The sequence below is a fragment of the Pristiophorus japonicus genome, chromosome 2, assembly GCF_044704955.1.
Source record: "Pristiophorus japonicus isolate sPriJap1 chromosome 2, sPriJap1.hap1, whole genome shotgun sequence".
Taxonomy (NCBI): Eukaryota; Metazoa; Chordata; class Chondrichthyes; family Pristiophoridae; genus Pristiophorus; species Pristiophorus japonicus.
This window is the reverse complement of record NC_091978.1, coordinates 72,034,768-72,062,741: the sequence shown is the minus strand read 5'-3', so window position 1 is coordinate 72,062,741 and position 27,974 is coordinate 72,034,768. Positions and strand designations below refer to the sequence as shown.

The window sequence follows — 27,974 nt, the reverse complement described above, 5'->3', positions numbered from 1 at the left end:
GCCGACTGTAGCGCGCATGTGCAGAGGTCCCGGCACTGTTTTCAGTGCCGGGACCTGGCTCCGCCCCCCCTACAGCTTGTGCTGGCTGCGCTGAGGGCCAGAGGACCTGTAAGTAAGTGGAGAATACCGAGGATTTTTTTAGGCGCGAGAAACGGGCGCCCAGCTCGGAGGTGCGCCGTTTTTTTTCTTGTAGAAACTTGGGGCCCATTGAGAGGGCTCGACAAGGTGGATGCAGAGGGGATATTTCCACTCAGGGGTAACTAAAACTTGGAGAATAAGGGGCCGCCCATTTAAAACTGAGATGAGGAGGAATTTCTTCTGAGGGTTGTAAATCTATGGAATTCTTTGCCCCAGAGAGCTGTGGAGGCTGGGTCATTGAATATATTTAAGGTGGCAATGGACAGATTTTTGAACGATAAGGGAATAAAGGATTATAGGGAGCGGGCAGGGAAGTGGAGCTGAGTCCATGATCAGATCAGCCATGACCTTATTAAATGGTGGAGCAGGCTCGCGGGACCAAGTGGCTTACTCCTGCTCCTATCTGTTATATTCTTATGACGGTGAAGGGGGAAAAAGCTGTGTCTTGGCAAAGGGGATAGAGCCTGATGGAGTTCTGTACAACCTCTTTTGTTTATGTTTGTTGTAGAAGTAATGTGGAGGATACTTCTTGCCTATGGATTTTGCTAATGAAACACAAGTGACTGGAGGAATATATATATATATATATATTATATACTGAAAGACAGGAGTCGAAGAATTCTGAAAAAACAAGTAATCTCAGGATTGCTACCAATGCCACGTGCTAGTCAGAGTAGGAATTGCAGGATAGCTAAGATGAATACGTGGCTTGAGGAGTGGTGCAGAAGGGAGGGATTTAAATTCCTGGGACATTGGAACCGGTTCTGGGGGAGGTGGGACCAGAACAAACCAGACGGTCTGCACCTGGGCAGGACTGGAATCAATGTCCGAGGCGAAGTGTTTGCTAGTGCTGTTGAGGAGGGGTTAAACTAATATGGCAGGGGGATGGAAACCTATGCAGGGAGACAGGGAAATAGAATGGGGGCAGAAGCAAAAGATAGAAAGAAGAAAAGTAAAACTGGAGGTCAGAGAAACCCAAGGCAAAAAACAAAAAGGACCACATTACAGCAAAATTCTAAAGAGGCAAAGTGTGTTAAAAAAGACAAGCCTGACGGCTCTATGCTTCATAGAAACATAGAAACATAGAAAATAGGTGCAGGAGTAGGCCATTCGGCCCTTCTAGCCTGCACTGCCATTCAATGAGTTCATGGCTGAACATTCAACTTCAGTACCCCATTCCTGCTTTCTCGCCCTAATAAGATGGACAAATTAACTGCACAGGCAGCAATTAATGAATATGATATAATTGGCATCACGGAGACACGGCTCCAGCGTGACCAAGGCTGGGAACTCAACATCCAGGGGTATTCAACATTCAGGAAGGATAGACACAAAAGAAAAGGAGGTGGGATAGCGTTGCTGGTTAAAGAGGAAATTAAAGCAATAGTAAGGAAGGACATTAGATGGGATGATGTGGAATCTGTATGGGTCGAGCTGCGGAATACCAAAGGGCAGAACACGCTAGTGGGAGTTGTGTACAAACCGCCAAGCAATAGTAGTGAGGTTGGGGACAGCATCAAACAAGAAATTAGGGATGTGTGCAATAAAGGTCCAGCAGTTATCATGGGCGACTTTAATCTACATATAGATTGGGCTAACCAAACTGGTAGCAATACGGTGCAGGAGGATTTCCTGGAGTGTATTAGGGATGGTTTTCTCGACCAATATGTCGAGGAACCAACTAGAGGGCTGGCCATTCTATACTGGTTGATGTGTAATGAGAAAGGACTAATTAGCAATCTTGTGCGAGGCCCCTTGGGGAAGAGTGATCATAATATGGTAGAATTTCTTATTAAGATGGAGAGTGACACAGTTAATTTGGAGACTAGGGTCCTGAACTTAAGGAAAGATAACTTTGATGGTATGAGACGTGAATTGGCTAGAATAGACTGGCTAATGATACTTAAAGGGTTGACGGTGGATAGGCAATGGCAAATATTTTAAGATCACATGGATGAACTTCAATAATTGTACATTCCTGTCTGGAGTAAAAATAAAATGGGGAAGGTGGCTCAACCGTGGCTAACAAGGGAAATTAAGGATAGTGTTAAATCCAAGGAAGAGGCATATAAATTTGCCCAGAAAAAGTAGCAAACCTGAGGACTGGGAGAAATTTGGAATTCAGCAGAGGAGGAGAAAGGGTTTAATTATGATTGGGAAAATAGAGTATGAAAAGAAGCTTGCTGGGAACATTAAAAACTGGTTGCAAAGGCTGTTATAAATATGTGAAGAGACAAAGATTAGTGAAGACAAATGTAGGTCCCCCGCAGTCAGATTCAGGTGAATTTATAATGGCGAACAAAGAAATGGCAGACCAATTGAACAAATACTTTGGTTCTGTCTTCACGAAGGAGGACAAAAATAACCTTCCGGAAATACTAGAGGACCGAGGGTCTAGTGAGAAGAAGGAACTGAAAGAAATCCTTATTGTGTGTGAAATTGTGTTAGGGAAATTGATGGGATTGAAGGCTGAAAAATCACTGGGGCCTGATAGTCTGCATCCCAGAATACTTAAGGAAGAGGCCCTAGAAATAGTGGATGCATTGGTGATCATTTTCCAACAATCTATCGACTCTGGATCAGTTCCTATGGACTGGAGGGTAGCTAATGTAAAACCACTTTTTAAAAAAGGAAGGAGAGAGAAAACGGGTAAGTATAGACCGGTTAGCCTGACATCAGTAGTGGGGAAAATGTTGGAATCAATTATTAAAGATTAAATAGCAGCAGAATTTGGAAAGCAGTGACGGGATCGGTCCAAGTCAGCATGGATTTATGAAAGGGAAATCATGCTTGACAAATCTTCTGGAATTTTTTGAGGATATAACTAGTAGAGTGGATGAGGGAGAACCAGTGGATGTGATGTATTTGGACTTTCAAAAGGCTTTTGACAAGGTCCCACACAAGAGATTGGTGTGTAAAATCAAAGCACATGGTATCGGGGGTAATGTACTGACGTGGATAGAGAACTGGTTGGCAGACAGGAAGCAGAGAGTCGGGATAAACGGGTCCTTTTTAGAATGGCAAGCAGTGACTAGTAGGGTGCTGCAGGGCTCAGTGTTGGGACGCCAGCTCTTTACAATATATATCACTGATTTTAGATGAAAGAATTGAGTGTAATATCTCCAAGTTTGCAGATGACACTAAGCTGGGTTGTGGTGTGAGCTGTGAGGTGGACACTAAGAGGCTGCAGGGTGACTTGGATAGGTTGGGTGAGTGGGCAAATGCATGGCTGATGCAGTGTAATGTGGATAAATGTGAGTTTATCCACTTTGGGGCAAAAACACGAAGGCAGAATATTATCTGAATGGTGGCAGGTTAGGAAAAGCGGTGGTGCAACGAGACCTGGGTGTCGTGGTACATGCAGGTACAGCAGGCAGTAAAGAAGGCAAATGGTATGTTGGCCTTCACAGCTAGGGGATTTGAATATAGGAGCAGGGAGGTCTTACTGCAGTTATACAAGACCTTGGTGACATGGAATATTGTGTTCAGTTTTGGTCTCCTAATCCGAGGAAGGATGTTCTTGCTATTGACGGAGTGCAGCGAAGATTCGGCAGACTGATGCCCAGGATGGCAGGACTGACATATGAGGAGAGACTGGATCGACTGGGCCTGTATTCGCTGGAGTTTAGAAGGATGAGTGGGGGATCTCATAGAAACAAATAAAATTCTGACGGGACTGGACAGGTTAGATGCAGGAAGAATGTTCCCGATGTTGGGGGAGTCCAGAACCAGGGGACAAAGTCTAAAGATAAGGGGTAAGCTATTTAGGACTGAGATGAGGAAAAACTTCTTCACTCAGCGAGTTGTTAACCTGTGGAATTCCCTGCCGCAGAGAGTTGTTGATGCCAGTTCATTGGATATATTCAAGAGGGAATTAGATATGGCCCTTACAGCTTAAGGGATCAAGGGGTATGGAGAGAAAGCTAGAAAGTGGTACTGAGGTGAATGATCAGCCATGATCTTATTGAATGCTGGTGCAGGCTCAAAGGGCCGAATGGCCTATTCCAGCACCTATTTTCTATGTTTCTCTGAAATAGTGTAACATAGTTCCAAATAAAGTCAGTTGATTTCCCTTCAAAAAGTCATGGTAAGCAACGTGTTTAAAAATGGAATCAATAACTTATGACTAGGGATACCCAGGGAAGGGATGAGACACCAAAACGAATAATGGCATTCAGAAGGACATGAGCAAATTAAGCAGATCGTCTAGAAAAATGTAGATCAAAAATGGATAAACTATGACCGAGTTAGTGGTATTGAAATACTGCACTCTTCCCAAATAGAATAGTGCAACAAAGTTCCAGTTGGTACATTGGTCCAGATTTTGCAGTGGTAAAATAAAAATGACTGGACCCTTGCCAGCACGGGGAAGGGATGAGGCGTGGGGAAGGTCCGCCACGGGATGAGGCGTGGGGAAGGTCCGCCACAGGCTGTGCTGTGGAACTCCCCATAGCCAGCAATCGGTGAAATCACATATAAGGATGAAAACTTCCCTATTATGCTGGAATATTGCTATTAAACGCCCCCTCTTCCCCAAACACCATCCCCCCCCCCCCAAAAAAAAAAATTGAGCCTTGAAAGAGGTGCAACTGGGGTTTTTTAATGGCGTGCTGACTGCTGAACAACCGATCTGGCTCTGAAAAATGAATTTTATATTTGTGGAATGTGAAATTTTGCCATTATTATGTTGAGAATCACATTTTTTTAAGAATCACATGGTTTTTAATATATTATATATATTAAATTTGTTTAATCCTATGAGTATGTCCCAATTTTTGTTTCGCGCTCTAAAATTTATAAAAAGTAAATTATAATCTGCGCATTTTACTTCCTGGTTTGCTGTTGGTGAGAATTCTTCAATGTGATTGGCTGCTTAGCCTGCTTGATGACATCACTGTTGCTGAAAGCTGGAGATTCACTTGATTTGGCGCCAGATTCGAACAAAGGTCAGGAGAGCTGAAATCAATGCCACAGAGATCGTTAGATCTTTATGGGCAACTTTCTTCGAGGTCAGCGGCAAATGCTGTCAGTTTGCCGCTGACTTCAAATTCTGGGCCATTATATTCAATAGCTCTTTCATAAAAACCTTGCTGGGATTGGTAAGTATAAACTGAGCTTAGCAAATATTTAATGGTGCACCAAGGATCTCATGCTGCTAACTTTGGGGAACAGCCAGCCAGAATATAGGGAAGTTAAGGGAAAGGATTTAAAAAAAAAATGTCTTGGAATTTGCATGATTACATTTGGCGATCAGGATGTATTTGAGCAAAATTTTCACTAGGATGGAGGTTATGGTCAAAGAAAGTCTTAAATTTATATAGCACCTTTCACAACCACTGGTCATCTCAAAGCGTTTTACAACCAATTAAGTACTTCTGGATTGTAGTCACTGTTGTACTGTGGGAATCGTGGCAGCCAACTTGCACACAACAAACTCCCACAAACAGCAATGTGATGACCAGATAATCTCTCTTTGTTATGTTGATTTGAGGGATAAATATTGGCCAGGACACCGGGGATACCTCCCCTGCTCTTCTTCGAAATAATGCCATGAGATCTTTTATATCCACCTGAGAGAGCAGACGCTCAGTTTAAAGTCTCATCTGAAAGATGGCAGCTCCGACAGTGCACTGCTGCATTAGCACTGCACTAGAGTGTCATGTGCTCAGGTTCCTGGAGTGGGACTTGAACCCATGACCTTCTGACTCCGAGCCGAGTGTGCTTTCCACTGAGCCACAGTTGACACTGTAAAATGGTAAAGGGAGGGTTATTCAACTTGTGGAATAAGCAGTCTCAAAATTTCTCAAACTTCACAAGCGTGCAGCGTCACTGCAAACTAATGCATTGAAGTGTAATTAATTGCAGCCAGTGACCAGTTCTGGTTGATTGATGTATAAAAGATTATACGGCCGGTTATCAGCATCTGAAAGAGTGGTAAAATATCTTAGAATATTCAGACTTTCTTTTTTAATTCTGTTGAAGGATCTCAACTAAAACATTAACGTATCTTTCACTTTCAGGTGGTCTGTTATATTTGTCTACAACATTTTCTATTTTTATTTTATGTATTCTAAGGCGACCTTAAAAACTTGCAATTTGAAGCAACAGTATCATTTAAGATTCCACCAGACATTTTAAAAGGAGTGGTGGTTGGATATAAGTGTTTTAATAAAGAACATGAGACAACTATCTGAAATAAAAGATATTATCTGTCAAAACATTTACCTCTTTTTAAAAAAAAAAGTTAAGCTCAAAGGAAAATCACTCTGACTCTGACCTGATTCGGCTCCTGCAGTAGCAGCAGTTTTAGGGCAGAGTAATGGAAATGAAGAGATGTGACCAATCTGCAGTAATTGCATGAAAAGTATTTGATCTTCTTTGCTCCCTGCGACTTTACAGTATTCCTGTTTTGCTTATTACACGTGCATTAGGACCTTCCAGGTTATTACAGGATACTAGATGAATGTCAGTGTTAGATATGGCAGGGGATGGGAACCTATGCAGGGAGACAGAAGCAAAAGATAGAAAGAAGAAAAGTAAAAGTGGAGGGCAGAGAAACCCATGACAAAAATCAAAAAGGGTCATATTACAGCAAAATTCTAAAAGGGCAAAGTGTGTTAAAAAGACAAGCCTGAAGGCTCTGTGCCTCAATGCGAGGCGTGTTCGTATATAAGGTGGATGAATTAACTGCACAGGCAGCAATTAATGAATATGATATAATTGGCATCACAGAGACATTGCTCCAGGGTGACCAAGGCTGGGGTATTCAACGTTCAGGAAGGCTAGACAGAAAGGAAAAGGAGGTTCAGTAGCGTTGCTGCATAAAGAGGAAATTAACGCAATAGTAAGGAAGGACATTAGCTTGGATGATGTGGAATCTGTATGGGTGGAGCTGCAGAATACCAAAGAGCAGAAAATGCTAGTGGGAGTTGTGTACAGACCACCAAACAGTAGCAGTGAGGTTGGGGACAGCATCAAACAAGAAATTAGGGATGTGTGCAATAAAGGTACAGCAGTTATCATGGGTGACTTTAATCTACATATTGATTGGGCTAACCAAACTGGTAGCAATACGGTGCAGGAGGATTTCCTGGAGTGTATTAGGGATGGTTTTCTAGACCAATATGTCGAGGAACCAACTAGAGGGCTGGCCATCCTCGGCTGGATGATGTGTAGTGAGAAAGGACTAATTAGCAATCTTGTTGTGCGAGGCCCCTTGGGGAAGAGTGACCATAATATGGTAGAATTCCTTATTAAGATGGAGAATGACGCAGTTAATTCCGAGACTAGGGCCCTGAACTTAAGGAAAGGTATGAGACATGAATTGGCTAGAATGGACTGGCAAATGATACTTAAAGGGTTGATGGTGGATAGGCAATGGCAAACATTTAAAGATCACATGGATGAACTTCAACAATTGTACATCCCTGTCTGGAGTAAAAATAAAACGGGGAAGGTGGCTTAACCGTGGCTAACAAGGGAAGTGAAGGATAGTGTTAAATCCAAGGAAGAGGCATATAAATTTGGCCAGAAAAAGTAGCAGACCTGAGGACTGGGAGAAATTTAGAATTCAGCAGAGGAGGACAAAGGGTTTAATTAGGAGGGGGAAAATAAGAGTATGAGAGGAAGCTTGCTGGGAACATTAAAAACTGACTGCAAAAGCTTCTATAGATATGTGAAGAGAAAAAGATTAGTGAAGAGAAAAAGATTAGTGAAGACAAACATAGGTCCCTTGCAGCCAGATTCAGGTGAATTTATAATGGGGAACAAAGAAATGGCAGACCAATTGAACAAATACTTTGGTTCAGTCTTCACGAAGGAAGACACCAATAACCTTCCGGAAATACTAGGGGACTGAGAAGGAGGAACTGAAGGAAATCCTTATTAGGTGAGAAATTGTGTTCGGGAAATTGATGGGATTGAAGGCCGATAAATCCCCTGGGGCCTGATAGTATGCATCCCAGAGTACTTAAGGAAGAGGCCCTAGAAATAGTGAATGCATTGGTGATCATTTTCCAACAGTCTATCGACTCTGGATCAGTTCTTATGGACTGGAGGGTAGCTAATCTAACGGCACTTTTTAAAAAAGGAAGGAGAGAGAAAATGGGTAATTGTAGGCTGGTTAGCCTGACATCAGTAGTGGGGAAAATGTTGGAATCAATTATTAAAGATGAAATAGCAGCGCATTTGGAAAGCAGTGACAGGATCGGTCCAAGTCAGCATGGATTTATGAAAGGGAAATCATGCTTGACAAATCTTCTGGAATTTTTTGAGGATGTAACTTGTAGATTGGACAAGGGAGAACCAGTGAATGTGATGTATTTGGACTTTGAAAAGGCTTTTGACAAGGTCCCACACAAGAGATTGGTGTGCAAAATTAAAGCACATGGTATTGGGGGTAATGTACTGACATGGATAGAGAACTGGTTGGCAGACAGGAAGCAAAGAGTCGGGATAAACAGGTCCTTTTCACAATGGCAGGCAGTGACTAGTGGGTGCCGCCAGGGCTCAGTGCTGGGACCCCAGCTATTTACAATATACATTAATGATTTAGATGAAGGAATTGAGTGTAATATCTCCCAAGTTTGCAGATGACACTGAGCTGTGAGGAGGACGCTAAGAGGCTGAAGGATGACTTGGACAGGTTAGGTGAGTGGGCAACTGCATGGCAGATGCAGTATAATGTGGATAAATGTGAGGTTATCCACTTTTGGGGCTAAAACACGAAGGCAGAATATTATCTGAATGGTGATAGATTAGGAAAAGGGGAGGTGCAATGAGACCGAGGTGTCATGGTACATCAGTCATTGAAAGCTGGCATGCAGGTACAGCAGGTGGTGAAGAAGGCAAATGGTATGTTGGCCTTCGTAGCTAGGGGATTTGAGTATAGGAGCAGGGAGGCCTCACATAGAATATTGCGTTCAGTTTTGGCCTCTTAATTTGAGGAAGGACGTTCTTGCTATTGAGGGAGTGCAGCGAAGGTTCACCAGACTGATTCCCGGGATGGCTGGACTGACATGAGGAGAGACTGGATCGACTGGGCCTGTATTCGCTGGAGTTTAGAAGGATGAGAGAGGATCTCATAGAAACATATAAAATTCTGACGGGACTGGACAGGCTAGATGCAGGAAGAATGTTCCCGATGTTGGGGAAGTCCAGAACCAGGGGACACAGTCTAAGGTTAAAGGGTAGGCCATTTAGGACTGAGATGAGAAGAAACTTCTTCACTCAGAGTTGTTAACCTGTAGAATTCCCTACCGCAGAGAGTTGTTGATGCCAGTTCATTGGATATAATCAAGAGGGAATTAGATGTGGCCCTTGTGGCTGAAGGGATCAAGGGGTGTGTACAGAAAGCAGGAAAGGATACGGAGGTGAATGATCAGCCATGATCTTATTGAATGGTGGTGCTGGCTCGCAGGGCTGAATGGCCGACTCCTGCACCTATTTTCTATGTTTCTATAGCAGCTATCCAATCAGGAATTAGATTATTGTGTGTAATTCACAGACTTGTATTTAAAACGATGAATTATGTATTTAGTATTGAAAAAAATCCCGAATATTTTTCCTCCTGTCAGAGAGCAGCTGATATGCATTGTCATATAAGATCTCACAGGATTACTGATTCCTGTGTCAGTCATATCTGTGGGCCCTTATACCTCAAAGGGTCCATTTAAATGAGTTGAGGGAAACACATTGGTCTGCATGTGCTACCCTCCCATTTTTATATTGATCTCTTGAAAGGCCTATTGGTCCCTATCCTGTAGACCATAGTATTGTGCTGGATTTAGAAGTGGGCATATTATACTTCATGTATATACTTCTGAGGAGAATTTCAGGCATGCACCCACAGAAAGATTCTATTTTTTACACTCTGTGCCTTTTCCAGCATTTTAATTAACGTGTGGGCATACAATCAGGGGATTAAGTAGCTGGGGAGAGTACAGTGCAGTGCAAATTCTTCTTCATTCATTGGAAAGAACAGCTGAGATGGTTTAATGCTTTCTCATGCTCTGTATAAAAAACAATTACCATCACACTCGTATGTAATCAGTTTATTACTGACATTTCCAACTCCTGTGTTGCCTTTGTCATTATCTCAACATCATAATTATCATTTATATTTCAAGGATTACTGGTTACTGTAATGAGTATCTACATGCTGGGCTGGATTTTCGGGTTTTTGCTATTTTGCCCGTTTTCGGAAATCGTGGTGAAATTTTTTTTCTAGCGCTGGTTTAGCATTAGGGCCAGAGCGTGCAACTTTCGCCAAATGAAAGTTGCTGATGAGCGTTTGTGTTAACTCTGGCTTTGTGCGCCAGAGCCGAAACTAACGCCCGCAAAAAAAATTGTCACTTCTGCGCATGCGCAAATTTTTTTATTTCTTCCTGCACTTCTGGTCAGCTGTCTGATCGCAAACGCTAATGCGGGCAGGGAGTGCCCTCGTGCATGCGCAGTACACCCGGGCTGAATCATCCATTTTACTTGTGGTTTCGATAATGAAGGAGCAGATCAGCATGGAGGAGGAGAGACAACGAGCAAGGAGATTCACCACTGAGGCAAACGAGGCCCCAGATGGGTCTGTGGAGAGATGGGAAGAGTTGCATAGGAGGGGTGGATGCGGACCCCTCCCAGCAATCTTTAACATGATATGGAGGGAGATAGCAGAGGAGGTCTCTGACTCGGACACTGTTGTTCGAAGCGGCAAACAGTGTTGAAAAAATTTAACGGTCTCGCCAGGGTCGTCAGAGTGGGTACCATTTTCATTCATGCACTCCTTCATTACTCTAATTATAAATCTGACACACTATTTGTTCTGATACTGTTGCTAGGTCTTGGCACTCTGTGGGTTGCCTCCTAAAATGCATGACGCATAAGTAGGCTTAGTTTGGCACCCTATTTGCCATGAATAATCTTTACACATTATTGATTGCTTTCTGAGATTTCATAAGATGTTTCCACATTTCATTGTCCTCCTGATGAACAATGTGCAACTTTCAAGGCCATTAAACAGAGCACTGTATTACTTTCAGACAGTATGGTATCATCATAAGTAGCCCCTCAGACTCGAAGACTTGCTTCCACACTAGAAATGAGTTCTCAGGTGACTGAAAAGTCCAATGCGGGACCTACATTCTCTGTCACAAATTCGGGTGGGGGCCCTAATGTGGCATAAACAACTTCTCATCTGTGGTGCCGTGACCGACGTAGCCAAACAGTAGTGCCCCGCTCCTGTTGGTAGAGCCCCGGGCTGCTGTGCCGGCAATGACAACTACATCATCGTTAGCAGCGACCTGTTTTGCCCTGGTGCGAAAATTCGATAGCGCCCCGAGAGGCTGCCATGGGCGATGTCCGCGCCAGCTTCGCGGGTCGCGAACAGGGCTTCAGTCTGCTCGCGGGGCGGAATTTAAAGGGGAGGTGCAGCGCTCACTTTTTAAATGGCTGGCGATATTTCATAGAAACATAGAAACATAGAAAGTAGGTGCAGGAGTAGGCCATTCAGCCCTTCTAGCCTGCACCGCCATTCAATGAGTTCATGGCTGAACATGAAACTTCAGTACCCCCTTCCTGCTTTCTCGCCATAACCCTTGATTCCCCGAGTAGTAAGGACTTCATCGAACTCCCTTTTGAATATATTTAGTGAATTGGCCTCAACTACTTTCTGTGGTAGAGAATTCCACAGGTTCACCACTCTCTGGGTGAAGAAGTTTCTCCTCATCTCGGTCCTAAATGGCTTACCCCTTATCCTCAGACTGTGACCCCCTGGTTCTGGACTTCCCAACATTGGGAACATTCTTCCTGCATCTAACCTGTCTAAACCCGTCAGAATTTTAAACGTTTCTATGAGGTCCCCTCTCATTCTTCTGAACTCCAGTGAATACAAGCCCAGTTGATCCAGTCTTTCTTGATAGGTCAGTCCCGCCATCCCGGGAATCAGTCTGGTGAACCTTCGCTGCACTCCCTCAATAGCAAGAATGTCCTTCCTCAAGTTAGGAGACCAAAACTGTACACAATACTCCAGGTGTGGCCTCACCAAGGCCCTGTACAACTGTAGCAACACCTCCCTGCCCCTGTATTCAAATCCCCTCGCTATGAAGGCCAACATGCCATTTGCTTTCTTGACCGCCTGCTGTACCTGCATGCTAACCTTCAATGACTGATGTACCATGACACCCAGGTCTCGTTGCACCTCCCCTTTTCCTAATCTGTCACCATTCAGATAATAGTCTGTCTCTCTGTTTTTACCACCAAAGTGGATAACCTCACATTTATCCACATTATACTTCATCTGCCATGCATTTGCCCACTCACCTAACCTATCCAAGTCACTCTGCAGCCTCATAGCATCCTCCTCGCAGCTCACACTGCCACCCAACTTAGTGTCAGCAACTCAGCCTGGCACTCCGCTTCTGTGCTGAGTTGCTGCCACAGCACCCCCCCCCCCACCACCACCAGCGGTGGTCCCTTCTTCCTAATGCAAAGTCTGCAGTGTGCCCTCTTTAATGGAAGGGGAGCACACGACATTGTGCTCCACTTCCCCTGGGAGGCGGTAAGCCCAATTTAGCTGCCGGGGTGGTACCTCCATTCCTGCTGCAGGAAGTCCCGACTCGCAGCTGGTACTGCCCCTCACCCCCCCCAAACGGGGTTGCACCGAATTTCACCCCCTACATGGATCTACTCCATATCGACTTGATTGAATGCTACCAAAAAGTGGCCATGCTGTTCCTCACAAAAAGTGGGAATGCTCTCCACTATATCTCAGCCTGTGGAGCTGATTTTATGTGAACTTAAACACATTGTTTCAACTTGTGTAATGTAATATACTGATGTAGTGCATTTAGCAGACTGGAGGAGAACCCATGGATTTGACAGCAAAATCCAAGATGCATGAAAATCATGGGTCACTACTGCTGTCGGCTCTTTAGAGGTTTTACCATTTAAAAACCGAGACTTGCCCTTGCACGTTTAACTAACTGCAGCCGCCATTAGATACCCTGTCCCAGCAAATTGTAGCTGATCTCTAGTGATATTCACACAAACAAAAAAAGTATGTTTTCCAGTAACTGGCTCTACTCCAATGAAAGTGCAGTGGAATAATGAGTATACCTGCATCTTAAAGTATGGCAAACTCAACATTTCACTTTTATTGTATAGTGGATGATTGCGGCAAAAATGGAGGTGATTTTTCCTAAGTTTTATGTGGAGAAATTGCAAGCTATTTTCTATGTATAGGTGCTCAATTTTTATACATGTATCACATTAGCACTCTTCCCTCATCACCCCCCCCCCCCCCCCCCAGCATAGTTCATGTTGCTGCTCCCATGGGGATGGAACTCCAATGTGAATGGCAATTTCTCATCTCATGAAATGATTGTGCAAATTCCTGCCCAGAGCAGAATTCCAATCCCTGGAACGACAACAAAATTTGTATTTATATAGCGTCTTTAACGTAGTGCAACGCCCTAAGGCGCTTCACAGGAATATTATGTGCTAAAAATTTGACACTGAACCGCATAAGTAGAAATTAGCGCAGGCTTGGTCATATAGGTATGTTTTAAGGAGTGTCTTGAAGGAGGAAAGAGAGATAGTGGCGGAGAGGTTTAGGCAGGTAGGTCTAGAGCTTGGGGCCTAGGCAACAGAAGGCACAGCCACCAATGGTTGAGTGATAGTCAAGGATGCTCAGGTGGGCAGAATTAGAGGAGCGCAGACATCTCGGGGGATTGTGGGGCTGGAGGAGATTAGAGATAGGAAGGGGCGAGGCCATGGAGGGATTTGAAAATAAGGATGAGAATTTTGAAATCTAGTCGTTGCGTAACCGAAAGCCAATGTAGGTCAGTGAGCACAGGTGATGGGACTTGTTGCGAGTTAGGACAAGGGCAGCCAAGTTTTGGATCACCTCCAATTTACGTAGGGTATAATGTGGGAGGCCAGCCAGGAGTGCGCTGGAATAGTCGTCTAGAGGTCACAAAGGCATGGATGAGGGCATCAACAGCAGGTGAGCTGAGGCAAGGGCAATGGCGGAGACGGGCGATGTTACGGAGATGGAAATAGGCAGTCTTAGTTATGCTGCGGATATGTGGTCGAAAGCTCATTTCAGGGTCAAATATGACACCAAGATTGCGTACAGTCTGATTCAACCTCAAACAGGAGTTGGGTAGAGGGATGGAGTCGGTGTCTATGGAATGGAGTTTGTGGCGGTGTCTGAAAACAATGGCTTCAGTCTTCCCAATATTTAATTGGAGAAAATTTCTGCTCATCCAGAACTGGATGGCAGACAAGCAGTCTGACAATTTAGAGACCATGGAGGGGTAGCGAGAAGTGGTAGTGAGTTAGAGCTAGGTGTCATGTGGAAACTGACGCTCTGTTTCTGGATGATGTCGCCAAGGGGCAATATGTAGATGAGAAATAGGAGGGGGCTAAGCATAGATCTTTGGGGGACACCAGAGGTAATGATGCAGGTGTGGGAAGAGAAGCCGTTGCAGGTGATTCTCTGACTACGATCAGGTAGGTAAGTGATTAGGCAAGTGCTGTCCCACCCAGCTGGACGACAGTAGAGAGGCATTGGAGAAGGATGGAGTGGTCAGCCGTGTCAAAGGCTGCGGACAAGTCAAGAAGGACAAGGAGGGATAGTTTGCCTTTGTCACAGTCACAAAGGAGCAGTACAAAATCAGGTGGGAGACGGGACAATGCTGAGGGGCAGAGCTCCTACTGTGAAATGGACACTGACCTCAAAATGTTGCCAAATACCATTTATGGCCCAGTTCCAGGACACTTGCCTTCCCTTGCTAATATATTGCGCCAATATACAACTCTAAATAAGTTACTACAGGGCCAGTGGACTTTAATTCGAGAAAGAGCTGCTCTGTAGTGGGCAATCATTAACAACCTGTGCCTCAAAATAAGATCCTTTTAGAATGTAACACAAATCGTGTTCAATGGACAGGCATGGGCTCAGCGGGCCAAATGGCCGCCTTCTGTTCTGTAACTATTCTATGAACGGAGGAAGCAACGCTAACTACATAATCTTTCCTGGAAGTGAGCTTGTTGATGCCTGAATGAATATGTCCTACCGAGAAAAAATATATAAAACTGCTGTAGATGGTGAGAAATATGGAAAGAAACAGATGTCAGAGGAATAGCATCAGTTGAAAGCCTCATAACTATTGTAAATGGACAGAAGTAGCAAGGCCAAGCAAACAGCACTGATTCATTGAGCAGTGGAGACCTTTCCCTCCCTTTCTTCACCCAGAAGAGCAAAGCTCCTTCCACTTCCTTGCCTTTCCATTCCCCTCTGATTTGCCTCCCTTTCTTCCTCCCCCTTTCCTGCTTCCCCACATTGGTTCAATTATGCCCACCCTCTAATCCTGTTTGACCTAAGAAAATCAAATTGGTCTTGACTACCGATGTGCAATGCCTTGGGAGATAAAATAGTGTATATTTAAAAAAAAAAGCATAGAAAAGAAAAGCCAGACACACACAATACCAGAATGCAGAAGAAGCACACGATGCCTTGGTAAAACCTCTTCAGATAGTTAATGTTATAAATCTGTAATATCGGCAGTGAAGCTCTCTTCTCAACAACACTTCCAAGTTCCTTCTTGTTGCTACTGGTTTGAGAGAACCAAACTTTGTGGTGAACAGGAATTTTTGATCTAAAATTATTGCTTTCCCACCCACAGCAGAATTCCACCTCCACAGAGCAACAACAGGCTGGAGCTGGGAGTGGCTCAGATTTTTTTTGTACACAAATATGAATGTTGACTGATGCAATGTATGATTCTTGCAAACCAGTGCATTATAGTAGCAATGGGCAGCTCTTTTTCAAAAGCTGGTTCACCAAATAGTGTATCGGGTCAGGTATTTATTACCACAATATTTGAGGAACATCTTTTGAACATTATTTTAAGGGGTGGGGAGAGTGAATAACATGTGAAGGACATGAGCATAAAAACCTGATAAAACTGTTTTCCTTTGATGTACTATTTATCGAACACTGCAGAAAACGGCATTCCAACAACAACAACTTGTGTTTATATAATGTCTTTAAAACAGTAAGGTACTTCACATGAGCATTATCAACTGAGAATTTTAAAATTTGACACCGAGCCACATGAGATATTGGAGCAGCTTGGTTAAAGGAGTAGTCTTAAGGAGTGTCTTAAAGGAGGAAAGAGATAGAGGTTTATAGAGGAAATTCATCATAGGCAGTCCGTCGGAATCGAGGAAGACTTGCTTCCACTCTTAACATGAGTTAATGCATCAATCAATGCAGCAATTAATAAATTGCATCAGTCAACATTCATATTTGTGTAGAATCAGCCCAATACGAGAACCACAGTCTCTGTCACAGGAAATTACAGAGCAGCTGAAGGCACGGCCAACAATGGTGGAGCGATGTAAATCGGGGATGCTCAAGAGGCCAGAATTGGAGGAGTGCAAATATCTTGGGGACTGTCAGGCTGGAGGAGATTACAGAAATGGGGAGGGATGAGGCCATGGAGAGTTGAAAACAAGGATGAGAATTTTAAAATCGAGTCATTGCTTAACCAGGAGCCAGTGTACGGCAGCAAGTACAGGGGTGATGGGTGAACGGGACTTGGTGCGAGTTAGGATATAGGCAGCAGAGTTTTGGAGGGTCGAACATCGGAGGTCAGCTAGGAGTGCATTGGAATAGTCAAGTCTAGAGGTAACGGGCATGGATAAAGTGAAGTAATTTTTTTAAAAGATAGATTTTCAGACAAAAATATTAAATGCTGGAAACACTTAGTAGGTCAGATAACATCTCTGCAGAGACCAGATGACTCAATATTTCAGATGCCATTTTGTACTAGAGTAGAATCTTAGCCTTTCCATAGATTGAGCTTCAGCCTTACATTTGTATAAATAGAATCATTTTTTTTTAAATCTCCACTTGGTATATTGGAGGAGTTTTAAAAAAAAATGACAAATGTATAAAATCACAGATGCTAAATATCTGAGGCAGAAACATAAAATGCTGGTAACACTTGGCATCTCTGGAGAGAATAGATGAGTTAACTTGTCAAGTGTATACACTTTGTCAGAATGCTAAAAAGTGGAATCTGGGAGGAATACAACCCCCTCATGACGTATGGGGAGTTAAAAAAATTTTTTAAAACCGGGACCGCAACCCTAACCCGCCGCATGATGTACAAGTATCGCATGTGGGAGAGGCCGGTCACTTCATGGTATTTAAATCGGGCTGCCGCAGTGCAGTTGGGAGCCGGATATAAATTTAATGGCACGGGAAATCCGACAGCGAGATGGAGGTGAGCAGATTTTTTGGAGCACTCTTGTGGGCCTCCATTCTGCTGATCCTGCAGCAATCGCCGCTTCCCTCGCTTGCTTGCCGATGTCCACCCTCCAACCCCGCTGGCCTCCCTCTCTTTCCCCTCTGGCCTGATCTGAAGCCCCCAACTAAAGCCTATCCTCCTCCCACGGTTGCCAGGGACTATCCCCAAGACTGCGGCCCCCTGCTGCTGGCTTTCCCGCCAGCCGGTCAACTTGTCCGACTGTTGGGTGGGAAACGGTAGAAAACCTGTGTAACTAGGCCCTACCATTACATTTGCAGCACCACCGCATCCCCGGCCTTACCAGGATTCCGCATCCTCCCTGCCACCTCGTAAATATCAGGGCCTGCGTGTCTGTCCAAGTTACTGCAGTTGAATCCTACAATCAGTCCTTCATGCCTGTTACCAACAGAGTGCTGTTATTATATCAAAGTTAGATTTTCCTACAATTATTGTTCAGTTAACAAAGAACTGTTTTTCTTTCACAGCTGAAACAAAATGGCTCTTGCAGGAATCCATGTAATTGAACTTGCTGGTCTGTTACCTGCTCCCATGTGTGGAATGATTCTGTCCGATTTTGGTGCCAAGGTTGTGCGCATAGATCGAACAAGGACAGCTACAACCGACGTGTTGGCACGAGGCAAACGCTCCGTGGCCCTGAATCTGAAGACTCCAGAAGGAGTACAAGTGTTGAAGCAGCTTTGTAATCGATGTGATGTTCTCGTTGAACCTTTCCGTAAAGGTAAGATGCAAACAAATCTTACTGGGTGCATTCTTGGATACCAATGTATGTGTGTTTAAAAAAACATGTGCTTTGGCTGGCAAAATCTGCAAATTTTAAATGCAGTGTAAAGCATATCCCCATAAATGATGTAAAAACAGCAAATGCTGAAAATAAGTCATATCAGCATCTTTGAAGAGAAAAGATTAGCAAATGCTTCAACTATAAACCTTCTTCAAAACTTAGTTGACTGATCTATTTTGTACTTCCAGCATTTTCATTTATGTTTGATTTCCAACATTTGCAGTTCCCTTTCTTCTAATTTATCTCCATAAATGTCTGTCATGAACTAATCAGGCTAATGAGTGAATTAAAGAGCATATCACTAATAATTTGTCAATACATCATCATACTATTGATAGTATTGTTTTTACTACTATAGCCAAGTGAAAAGTAAAACACTACCAGTCTGTGTTCTCCACAGCTGTTGACCGACTTGCTGTGTTTCCAGCATTTTCTGTTTTTGAAGAAGAGTCCATGTACTATAATATATAATATATATATTATAAAAACATAAGAATTAGGAGCATGAGTAGGCCATATGGCTCTTTGAGCCTGCTCTGTCATTCAATAAGGTCATGGCTGATCTCTGACCTCAACTCCACTTTCCTGCCTGCTCCCCACATCCCTTGATTCCCCTAGAATCCAAAAATTTATCTATCTCCGCCTTGAATATACTCAATGACTCAGCATCCACAGTCCTTTGGGGTACAGAATTCCAAAGATTCACAGCACTCTGAGTGAAGAAATTCCTCCTCATCTCCGTCTTAAATGGCTGACCCCTTATCCTGAAACAACCTCTCAGCATCTACCCTGTCAACCCCCATCAGAATCTTGCATGTTTAATGAGATCACCTCTCATCTAAACTGCAGAGAGCATTCTACACAATCTCTCCTCATAGGACTACCCATTAATCGCAGGGATCAATCTCGTGAACCTAAGGCATCTATGTTCTTTCTCAGATATGGAGACCCAAAACTGCACAGTACTCCAGGTGTGATCTCATCAAAGCCCTGTACAATTGTAGCAAGACTTCCTTACTCTTGTACTCCAATAAAGGCCAACATGTCATTTCCCTTCGTGATTGCTAACTCTGTTTCCTGTACGAGCACATCTAAATCTCTCTGAACAGCAACATTTAATAGTTTCTCACCATTTAAAAAATATTTTGTTTTTCTATTCTTCCTACCAAAGTGAATGACCTCCCATTCTATTCCATCTGCCACCTTATTGGCCACTTTCTTAACCTGTCCATATTCCTTTGCAGGCTTTTATCCTCATCACAGCTTACATTCCCACCTAGCTTTGTATCGTCAGCAAACTTGGATACATTGCACTCGGTCTCTTCACCATAAAGTGGTCTCTGCTGGGATATGAAGTGTTCCAATTCACTTTTTTAAAAAAACAAGTCAGTTTACAATGCAGCCTGGTAAATGCATAACTCAGCAGAGCTGAATCAGATACATGTGGCGGTCATCAGCTAGAATCTGAACTAAAAGTAGTTATGTAGTTGCTCTGATTTTCAAGACCTGCTTTGCAGGCCTGATCTTTTATGGATTTCTTGGATAAAAGCAGTATAGGTTGAGGGTCCAAAATCCGGAATGTTCCGGAATCTGGATTCCAGACTGATTGATGGCAGGTCATCCGGAATCTGTAAAATGTTCCTGAATTCGGACCTGCCGAACTCTGGGCCCCACCGCTGCCTGACCTCGGGCCTCGCCTCCACTCTCCTCGCTCCGCTCGCCGCTGCTGCCCTTGCCTCTGGGCCCCACCGCTGCCCGACCTCGGGCCTCGCCTCCACTCTCCTCGCCCCACTCGCCACCGCTGTCCTTACCTCGGGGCCTCCTCACCGGCCCGCCCCACCATCTCCTCTGCGACAGGGCCCTGCCCCAACAGCTCCACCTCGGTGGGGCCCTACCCGAACACCTCCACGGCGACGGGGCCCTGCCCAATGACCTCCTGGACGGGGCCGGTGACCCGAACAGCTCCTTGGAGAGCAACCTCCCTCCCCCCTTTCTGACGTTCTGAAATCCGGAAATACCCGAACCTGGGCTCGGGTTTTTTCCGGATTTCGGACATCAGAAACGCTTTCCGAAGTCCGGAAAAAATATGAAAACCGGCTCGGCCTCGGTCCCGAGGTTGCCGGATTCAGGACGCTCAACTGTATTACAATATTTTCACATATAGCAGTCTGCAGAGTTCTGTATTCCTTTCACATTCCTGCCCCCGCCGCCCCCCGATTTCTTCTGCTTGTTGCCACGAGCTGAGGCTGCTTGCCTCTGTAGATGATTCTTCGTCTGCTTGCAAATGATCATGTTCCGTTATGGCTCCCCTAGCCTGGACTTCCTAATTAGCTTCTGGTTTTGTGTTATTTAGCACTGCGGTAGAGTCTTTACTTTTCCATACGTTCAGCTTGTCTCTTTTGAAAATATTTGACCAGTTTTGATACTTATGTATTTGTGGTATTGGGCCATTTCCTATATGTGCAATATGTCTGTCTGAGTAGAATAGTTTAAAGAGAACTCACAAAATTTGGTACTTCACATGTGAAGAAAAATCCATCAAAACTCACTTAAAAGTGATGGAGATTACTGACCATTGAATAAGTCTATTTCATGTAATTTTATGGTTGACACCTTTCTGACAATGTCAGGAAATTGAAATGCTATTTGCTCAGGTTTTGATGCATAGTAAAGCATTTTTGTTAGCTTCGGAGAACTTAAAAATTGTACATTAAGACCCAGATGAATACATGAAAAGTAAAGCTAAAAATGCTAAGTCATCCCCATCTATTTAAAGTGCAGCTTCAGACACTTCCCCCCCCCCCCCCCCCCCCCAGCGCTCCATCTCTTTCACCCCAAGAACCCATCTTCGACCGCCCTCCTCCCCAACTCCTGAGAAAGGCAAAAACAATCTGTGGCCCATTCAGGAGATATTCTGCAAAAATTAATCTTTAGCACCCTAAATCCGTCAAGCAAATTCCAGAGCCTTGATATTAACTTGAGTGAAGGGGAGGCCTTTCCAACCACTTCTGGGGGCCAGGAGAAGGAAGCCTTTGGCTTTCCCGCTGCCGATTGTGGCCTCTCTCTTTCCCCCTCCTGAACGCCTCCCCCTCCCCCACTCTCCTCGAACCCTAATATCTTGTCCACCCCCTCTAACGTCCTATCCGACCATCCGCTTCTCTCTTTTTTTTTTTTTTTTTTTTTTTTGCCCCCCCCCCCTTCCCTGTCCTCACCACAGTGTCCGACCATCCCCAACCCCACTCAAGGCAAAACATTAAGAAGGAAATGAGGACAATAATTAAGTCACTCGTTACAGGTGTCATGCAGTGTGAGGTGTCTATAAGTAGAGCACAGAGTTTCAGATTGTGTTGCTGGGGCCTCTAAACTTGTTAACTCTAGACTTGACTCTTCCAATCCCAACTCGCACCCAAATCTCGTTCTCCCATCACCCCTGTCCTCGCTGATTTACATTGGCCACCTGGTCTCGCAACACTCCAAGTTTAAAATTCTCATCCTTGTTTTAAAATCCCTCCATCGCCTCCTCTCCTCCCTATCTTTAACCTCCTGGTTGCCAGGTTCTGCACCTTCTCCGGAGCCTCAACATTCTTCACTATATGAATGGACCGAAAGTAAACAATATATTCCAAAGCTTGGACGTACCAGAGCCTCTTAAAGCCTTAGTACAGTACTCTTCATTATTATACTTGTTGGTCTTAACAATACAATTTCAAACCCCATGTGCTTTCCTTATAATCATCTTGCACTTGGCACCTGTAACGAGTGATTTACATAGGATATACAGCACAGAAATAGGTCATTCACCCCAACCAGTCTGTGCCGATGTTTATGCTCCACTCGAGCCTCCTCCTGTCTTTCTTCATCTAAATTTCAGCATAACCCTCTGTGCCCTGCTCCCTCATTTGCTTATCTAACCGCTCCTTAATTGCATCTATACGATTCGCTTCAACCACTCCCTGTGGTAGTGAGTTCCACATTCTCACCGCTCTATGTAAAGAAATTTCTTCTGAATTCCCTATTTGAGTTCTTGGTGACTATCTTATATTGATGGCCTCTAGTTATGCTCTTCCTCACAAGTGGAAGCACTCTCTCAGGTTTTGATATAGATACAGTCATGATTTTAAAGACCTCTATTTGGTCACTCAGCCTTCTCTTTTCTAGAGAAAAGAGATCCAGCCTGTTCATCCTTTCCTAATATTTATACCGTCGCATTTCTGGTATCATCCTTGTAAATCTTCTCATCACCATCTCCAGTGCCTCTCTTCCCTTTTTATAATATGGCACCAGAATTGCCCACAGTACTCCAAATGTGGTCGAACCAAGGTTCGCATAACTTCACTACTTTTCAATTCTGTCCCTTTAGAAATAAATCCCAGTGCTTGATTTGCATTTTTTATGGCCTTGCAAACCTGTGTCGATACTTTTATTGATTTGTGTATTTGTACTCCTAGTAATTATTTAATATCTCTGCCATCTCTCTCTTGCTGCCTGTGGTATTATCTTTTCCATCCCTTTATGGACCGATTCCCATCCCGACCGTCCTTTTTTATTGATGTGCCTGTAAAGTATTTTACTATTTTGTTTTATGTTCCTTGATAATTTAATTTCATAGTTCCCCATTGCCTTCCTAATTGTTTTTTGACTTCTCTCCTAATCTATTCGTATTCTTGCTTATCATGTTCTCCCCTGCTGTTCATGCACTTAATGTATGCCTCTTTGCTTGCTTTCATGTTTCCCTTATGGCTTTATTCATCCACGGTCTCATTAGTGTTTAGCTTGTTCTTGTTTGTTAACTCTGTCCCCGTGTCCTTCTTGATATATTGCTTTTAATGGGTATCTCTACATGGTATAAACATGTATGTGGTTTCCTAACTCTCTACTAATATCCAGTAAGTGCATTTGACCACACACAGGTTCATGTAAATTTGCCTGCAACCTATTGATTTGGGCTGAATTATGAACCCCCTTTACACATTTTTATATTATCTGTAAATTTGAGAATAATTCATTTTAATCCCTGCTCTGAGCATTAATGAAAATGAAAGAAGAGCAACAGAATTGCGTCAGTAACCAGGCCCCAGCTGATCCACGTCCATTCACTCTCCATCACCATTATGATTAGGACCCACATTTCTTGAAGCTATCCCAGTTCACAATTTACAATTATATTACATTCCGTATAATGGTTTTCAGCAGCTTGCTGATGACTGAGGTCAAACTCGCTGTTCTATAATTCCAAGGGTACAATTTCTTAAATAATGTGACCTGTATCATCATCATCATCATAGGCAGTCCTTGAGAGTCAAGGATGACTTGCTTCCACTAAAAGTGAGTTCTCAGGTGACTGAGTAGTCCAATGTGGGTACTACAGTCTCTGTCACAGGTGGGGCAGACAGTGGTTGAAGGAAAGGATGGATGGTGAGCCTGGATTGATGCACGCTTCTTCCGCTGTCTATGCTTGGTTTCTGCTTGTTCTCAGCGATGAGACTTGAGGTGCTCAGTGCCCTCCCGGATGCTCTTCCTCCAATTTGGTGTACTTGGGCCGACGATTCCCAGAACTCAGTGGGGGCTTTGAGGGTGTCCTTGAAACGTTTTCTCTGCCCACCTGGGGCTCGCTTGCCGTGTCGAAACTCCGCTTGGAGCGCTTGCTTTGGGAGTCTCGTGTCGGGCATGCGGACAGTGTGGCCTGCCCAACGGAGCTGATCGAGCGTGGTCCATGCTTCGATGTTGGGCTGAGCGAGAACACTGACTTTGGTGCATATGTCCTGCCAATGGATTTGAGGATCTTGTGGAGGCAGCACAGGTGGTACTTCGACAGCGCTTTGAGATGCCTGCTGTATATAGTCTGCTGAGCCATATAGGGGGGCGGGTCCTGTAGACCATGAGCTTGGTGCCGGGTTTGAGGTCCTGGTCTTCAAACACACTCTTCCTCAGGCACTGTTGGAACAATGGAATTGTGTGCTCTTGCTGACAGTAGTCCCTGACGACTTCATGTACGGGAAGTGTATCTGCCTGCAGCACTTGACAGACTGCATGCGACACTGGAGCTGCGGGTGGATTTACTCTGGAGCATCCACGATGCTGAGAATGACGTGATTAGCATGTTTAGTGAGTTGGCCACACCGCAGGTAAAGGGTACACAGTCATATAGGGGATGGGTGACCAACAGGAAGAGCGGTGGAAGGAAGGTAATGCAGGGGTCCCCTGCGGTCATCCCCCTGCAAAACAGATACACCGCTTTGGGTACTGTTGAGGGGCTGACTCATCAGGAGAGAGTAGCAGCAGCCAAGTTCATGGCACCGTGGGTGGCTCTGTTGTACAGGAGGGGAGGAAAAAGAGTGGGAGAGTTATAGTGATAGAGGGTTTGATTGTAAGGGGAATAGATGTTTCTGCGGCCACAATCGAGACTCCAGGATGGAATGTTGCCTCCCTGGTGCAAGGGTCAAGGATGGCTCGGAGCGGGTGCAGGACATTTTCAAAAGGGAGGGTGAACTAACAGTTGTCGTGGTGCATATAGATACCAACGATATAGGTAAAAAAAATGGGATGAGGTCCTCCAAGCTGAATTTAGGGAGCTAGGAGTTAAATTAAAAAGTAGGACCTCAAAGGTAGTAATCTCAGGATTGCTACCAGTGCCACGTGCTAGTCAGAGTAGGAATCGCAGGATAGCTCAGATGAATACGTGGCTTGAGGAGTGGTGCAGAAGGGAGGGATTCAAATTCCTGGGACATTGGAACCGGTTCTGGGGGAGGTGGGACCAGTACCTGGGCAAGACCGGAACCAATGTCCTAGGGGGGAGGGGGAGGGAGGGAGGGGGGGAGGGAGGGAGGGGAGGGGGGAGGGAGGGGAGGGAGGGGGGGGGAGGGGGGGGAGGGGGGGGAGGGGGGGGAGGGGGGGGAGGGGGGGGGAGAGGGGGGAGGGGGGGGAGGGGGGGAGGGAGAGGGGGGAGGGGGAGAGGGAGGAGGGGGTGAGAGGGGGGAGGGGGGGAGGGGGGGGGGTGAGGGGGGGGTGAGAAAGAGGGGGGGTGGGGGGGTGAGAGGGGGGGGGGTGGGGGGGGTGAGAAGGGGGGGGTGATGGGGTGAGAGGGGTGAGAGGGGAAGGGGGGGAGGGGGGAGTAGGGGGAGAGGGGGAGGGGGGGGGAGGAGGAGGGGGAGAGAGAGGGAGAGAAGAAGGGAGAGAGAGAGGGGGGGGGCGGGGAGAGAGAGCAGGGAGGAGGGGGGGGAGCGGGTGTTTCGGGTCTGGGGAGCGGGTCTCGGGTCGGGTGGGGGGAGCGGGTGTCGGGTCTGGTCGGCGCGGGGGTCTGGTCGGCGGGGCGGGGGGGGGGGGAGCAGGAGCTGGCCGTGGGAGGAGCCTTATTCACGCAGCCCCAGTGAGGCCGTTCAGCCAGGGCTAGGGGCTGCGTGCTTCGGGCCCCTCCCACACAGTTCGGCGCCTGGAGCTACTGCACTTGCGTGCCGACTGTAGCGCGCATGTGCAGAGGTCCCGGCACTGTTTTCAGCGCCGGGACCTGGCTCCACCCCCCCCCCCCCCCACAGCTCGTGCTGGCTGCGCCGAGGGCCAGAGGACCTGTAAGTCGGGCCAAACTTCCTCTGAGGTTCCCCCGTGCCCTAGCCCTAAACTCGCATCTTTCTCTAGTTTCTCCCTGATCTCCTCTCTTGACCTGTCCACGCTCATCTTGTTCATGAGACTCACTTCCTGCTCCCTTGACCCTATTCGCACTAAACTGCTGACCACCCAGTCACTTCCTTTTCTGGCTCTAATGTCAGCCGACATTGGTAACGGTTCGCTCTACTCACGTACTGTCCCCCTCTCCCTCAACTCTGCCGTCATCACCCCTTTCCTCAAAAAATCATTCCTTGACCCCACTGTGCTTGCTGGCTTACGCCCCATTTCCAACTTCCCTTTACTCTCCAAAGTCCTTGAACGTGTTGTCGCTTCCCAAATCCATGACCATCTTTCCCAGAACTCCATGTTTAAATTCTTTCAATCTGGTTTTTGCCCCTGTCACAGTACTGAAACGGCTCCAATAAAAGTCACAAATGACATACTTTGACTGTGACAAAGGTAAACTATCCTTCCTCGTCGTCCTCTACGTATCTGCAACCTTTGACACAGTTGACCACTCCATCCTCCTCCAACGCCTCTCCACCATCATCCAGCTGGGTGGAACTGCACTCGCCTGGTACCATTCTTATCTATCTAGTCGTAGCCATCTGCAATGGTTTCTCTTCCCACTCCCGCATCGGTTTCTCTTCCCACTCCCGCATCATTACCTCTGGTGTCCCCCAAGGATCTATCCTTGGCCCCCTCCTATTTCTCATCTATATGCTGCCTCTTGGTGACATCATTCGAAAACCTGGAGTCAGTTTCCACATGTACGCTGACGACACCCAGCTCTACCTCTACACCACTTCTCTCGACTCCTCCATGATCTCTAAATTGTCAGACTTCTTGTCTGACATCCAGTACTGGATGAGCAGAAATGTTCTCCAATTAAATATTGGGAAGACCAAAGCCATTGTCTTTGGTCGCCACCACAAACTGTGTTCCCTAGCCACTGACTCCATCCCTTTTCTGAGTGTCTATCTGAGGCTGAACTAGGCTGCTCACAACCTGGATGTCACATTTGACCCTGAAATGAGCTTCCACCCACACATCCGCAGCATAAATAAGACTGCCTATTTCCACCTCTGTAACATCGCCCATCTCCGCCCCTGCCTCAGCTCATCCGCTGCTGAATCCCTCATCCATGCCTTTGTTACCTCTAGACTTGACTACTCCACGCACTCCTGGCTGCCCTCCAACATTCTACCCTACGTAAACTTGAGGTCATTCAAAGCTTGGCCGCCCATGTCCTAACTCTCACCAAGTCCAGTACACCCATCACCCTGTGCTCGCTGACCTACTTTGACTCCCGGTTAAAGCAATGCCTCGATTTCAAAATTGTCATCCTTATTTACAAATCCCTCCATGGTCTCGTCCCTACCTATCTCTCTAATCTCTTTCAGCCTCACAGCCCCCCCGAGATGTCTGCGCTCCTCAAATTCTGCCCTCTTGAGCATCCCTGATTATAACTGCTCAACCAATGGTGGCTGTGCCTTCAGCTGTCTGGGCCCTAAACTCTCGAATTCCCTCCATATACCTCTCCACTTCTACCTCTCTTTCCTCCTTCAAGACGCTCCTTAAAACCTACCTCTTTGACCAAGCTTTCTTCTTGTGTGGCTCAGTGTCAAATTTATATGTTTTGTCATACAACACTGCTGTGTAGCGCCATGGGACGTTTTACTACATTAAAGGTGCTATATAAATAAAAGTTGTTGTTGTAATTGTCATGAGGAATATTGATGCTGGCAAACACACCATTGTTGCCATTAAGCACTTCCTCTCAGTTACCTTTTTGTGTTCTGCTCTAACAATGAGGAGAAAATGGCATTAGTCTTTGTGTAGTAAATTCATTCAAAATGGAATGTACTTATGATTTGCTACTTGTAGCGATCAAAGCATTCCCAATCTTTTTTTAGTTCCAACTTCAATCGCACCCGTGCAATGTTTTCCATTTGGCACACCAGTTATCTGTACAGCCTCCCGAAAGGAAATTACTAACTCATTACCCCTTTGTGCTGAATTACAGGCATAACTGGGCTCACTATGACTGGACGGAGACTGTCAAAACTTAATCTACTTAGGACCCTTGTAACTTGCAGAGAGGGGAGATGTTGTTAAATCTT

At 45.4% G+C, this 27,974-nt stretch overlaps 1 protein-coding gene across 2 annotated transcripts in view; it reads left to right on the top strand.

The window, feature by feature from the left end:
* The window catches only part of amacr (alpha-methylacyl-CoA racemase), a 112,803-nt gene that overhangs the window by 10,170 nt on the left and 74,659 nt on the right, over positions 1-27,974 (top strand). For both annotated transcript variants that reach the window (XM_070867909.1, XM_070867917.1), the window contains exon 2: positions 17,933-18,186. In XM_070867909.1, the coding sequence (XP_070724010.1) occupies positions 17,943-18,186 (244 nt within the window). In that variant the 5' untranslated portion in view covers positions 17,933-17,942. The remainder of the gene's footprint in view (positions 1-17,932; positions 18,187-27,974) is intronic.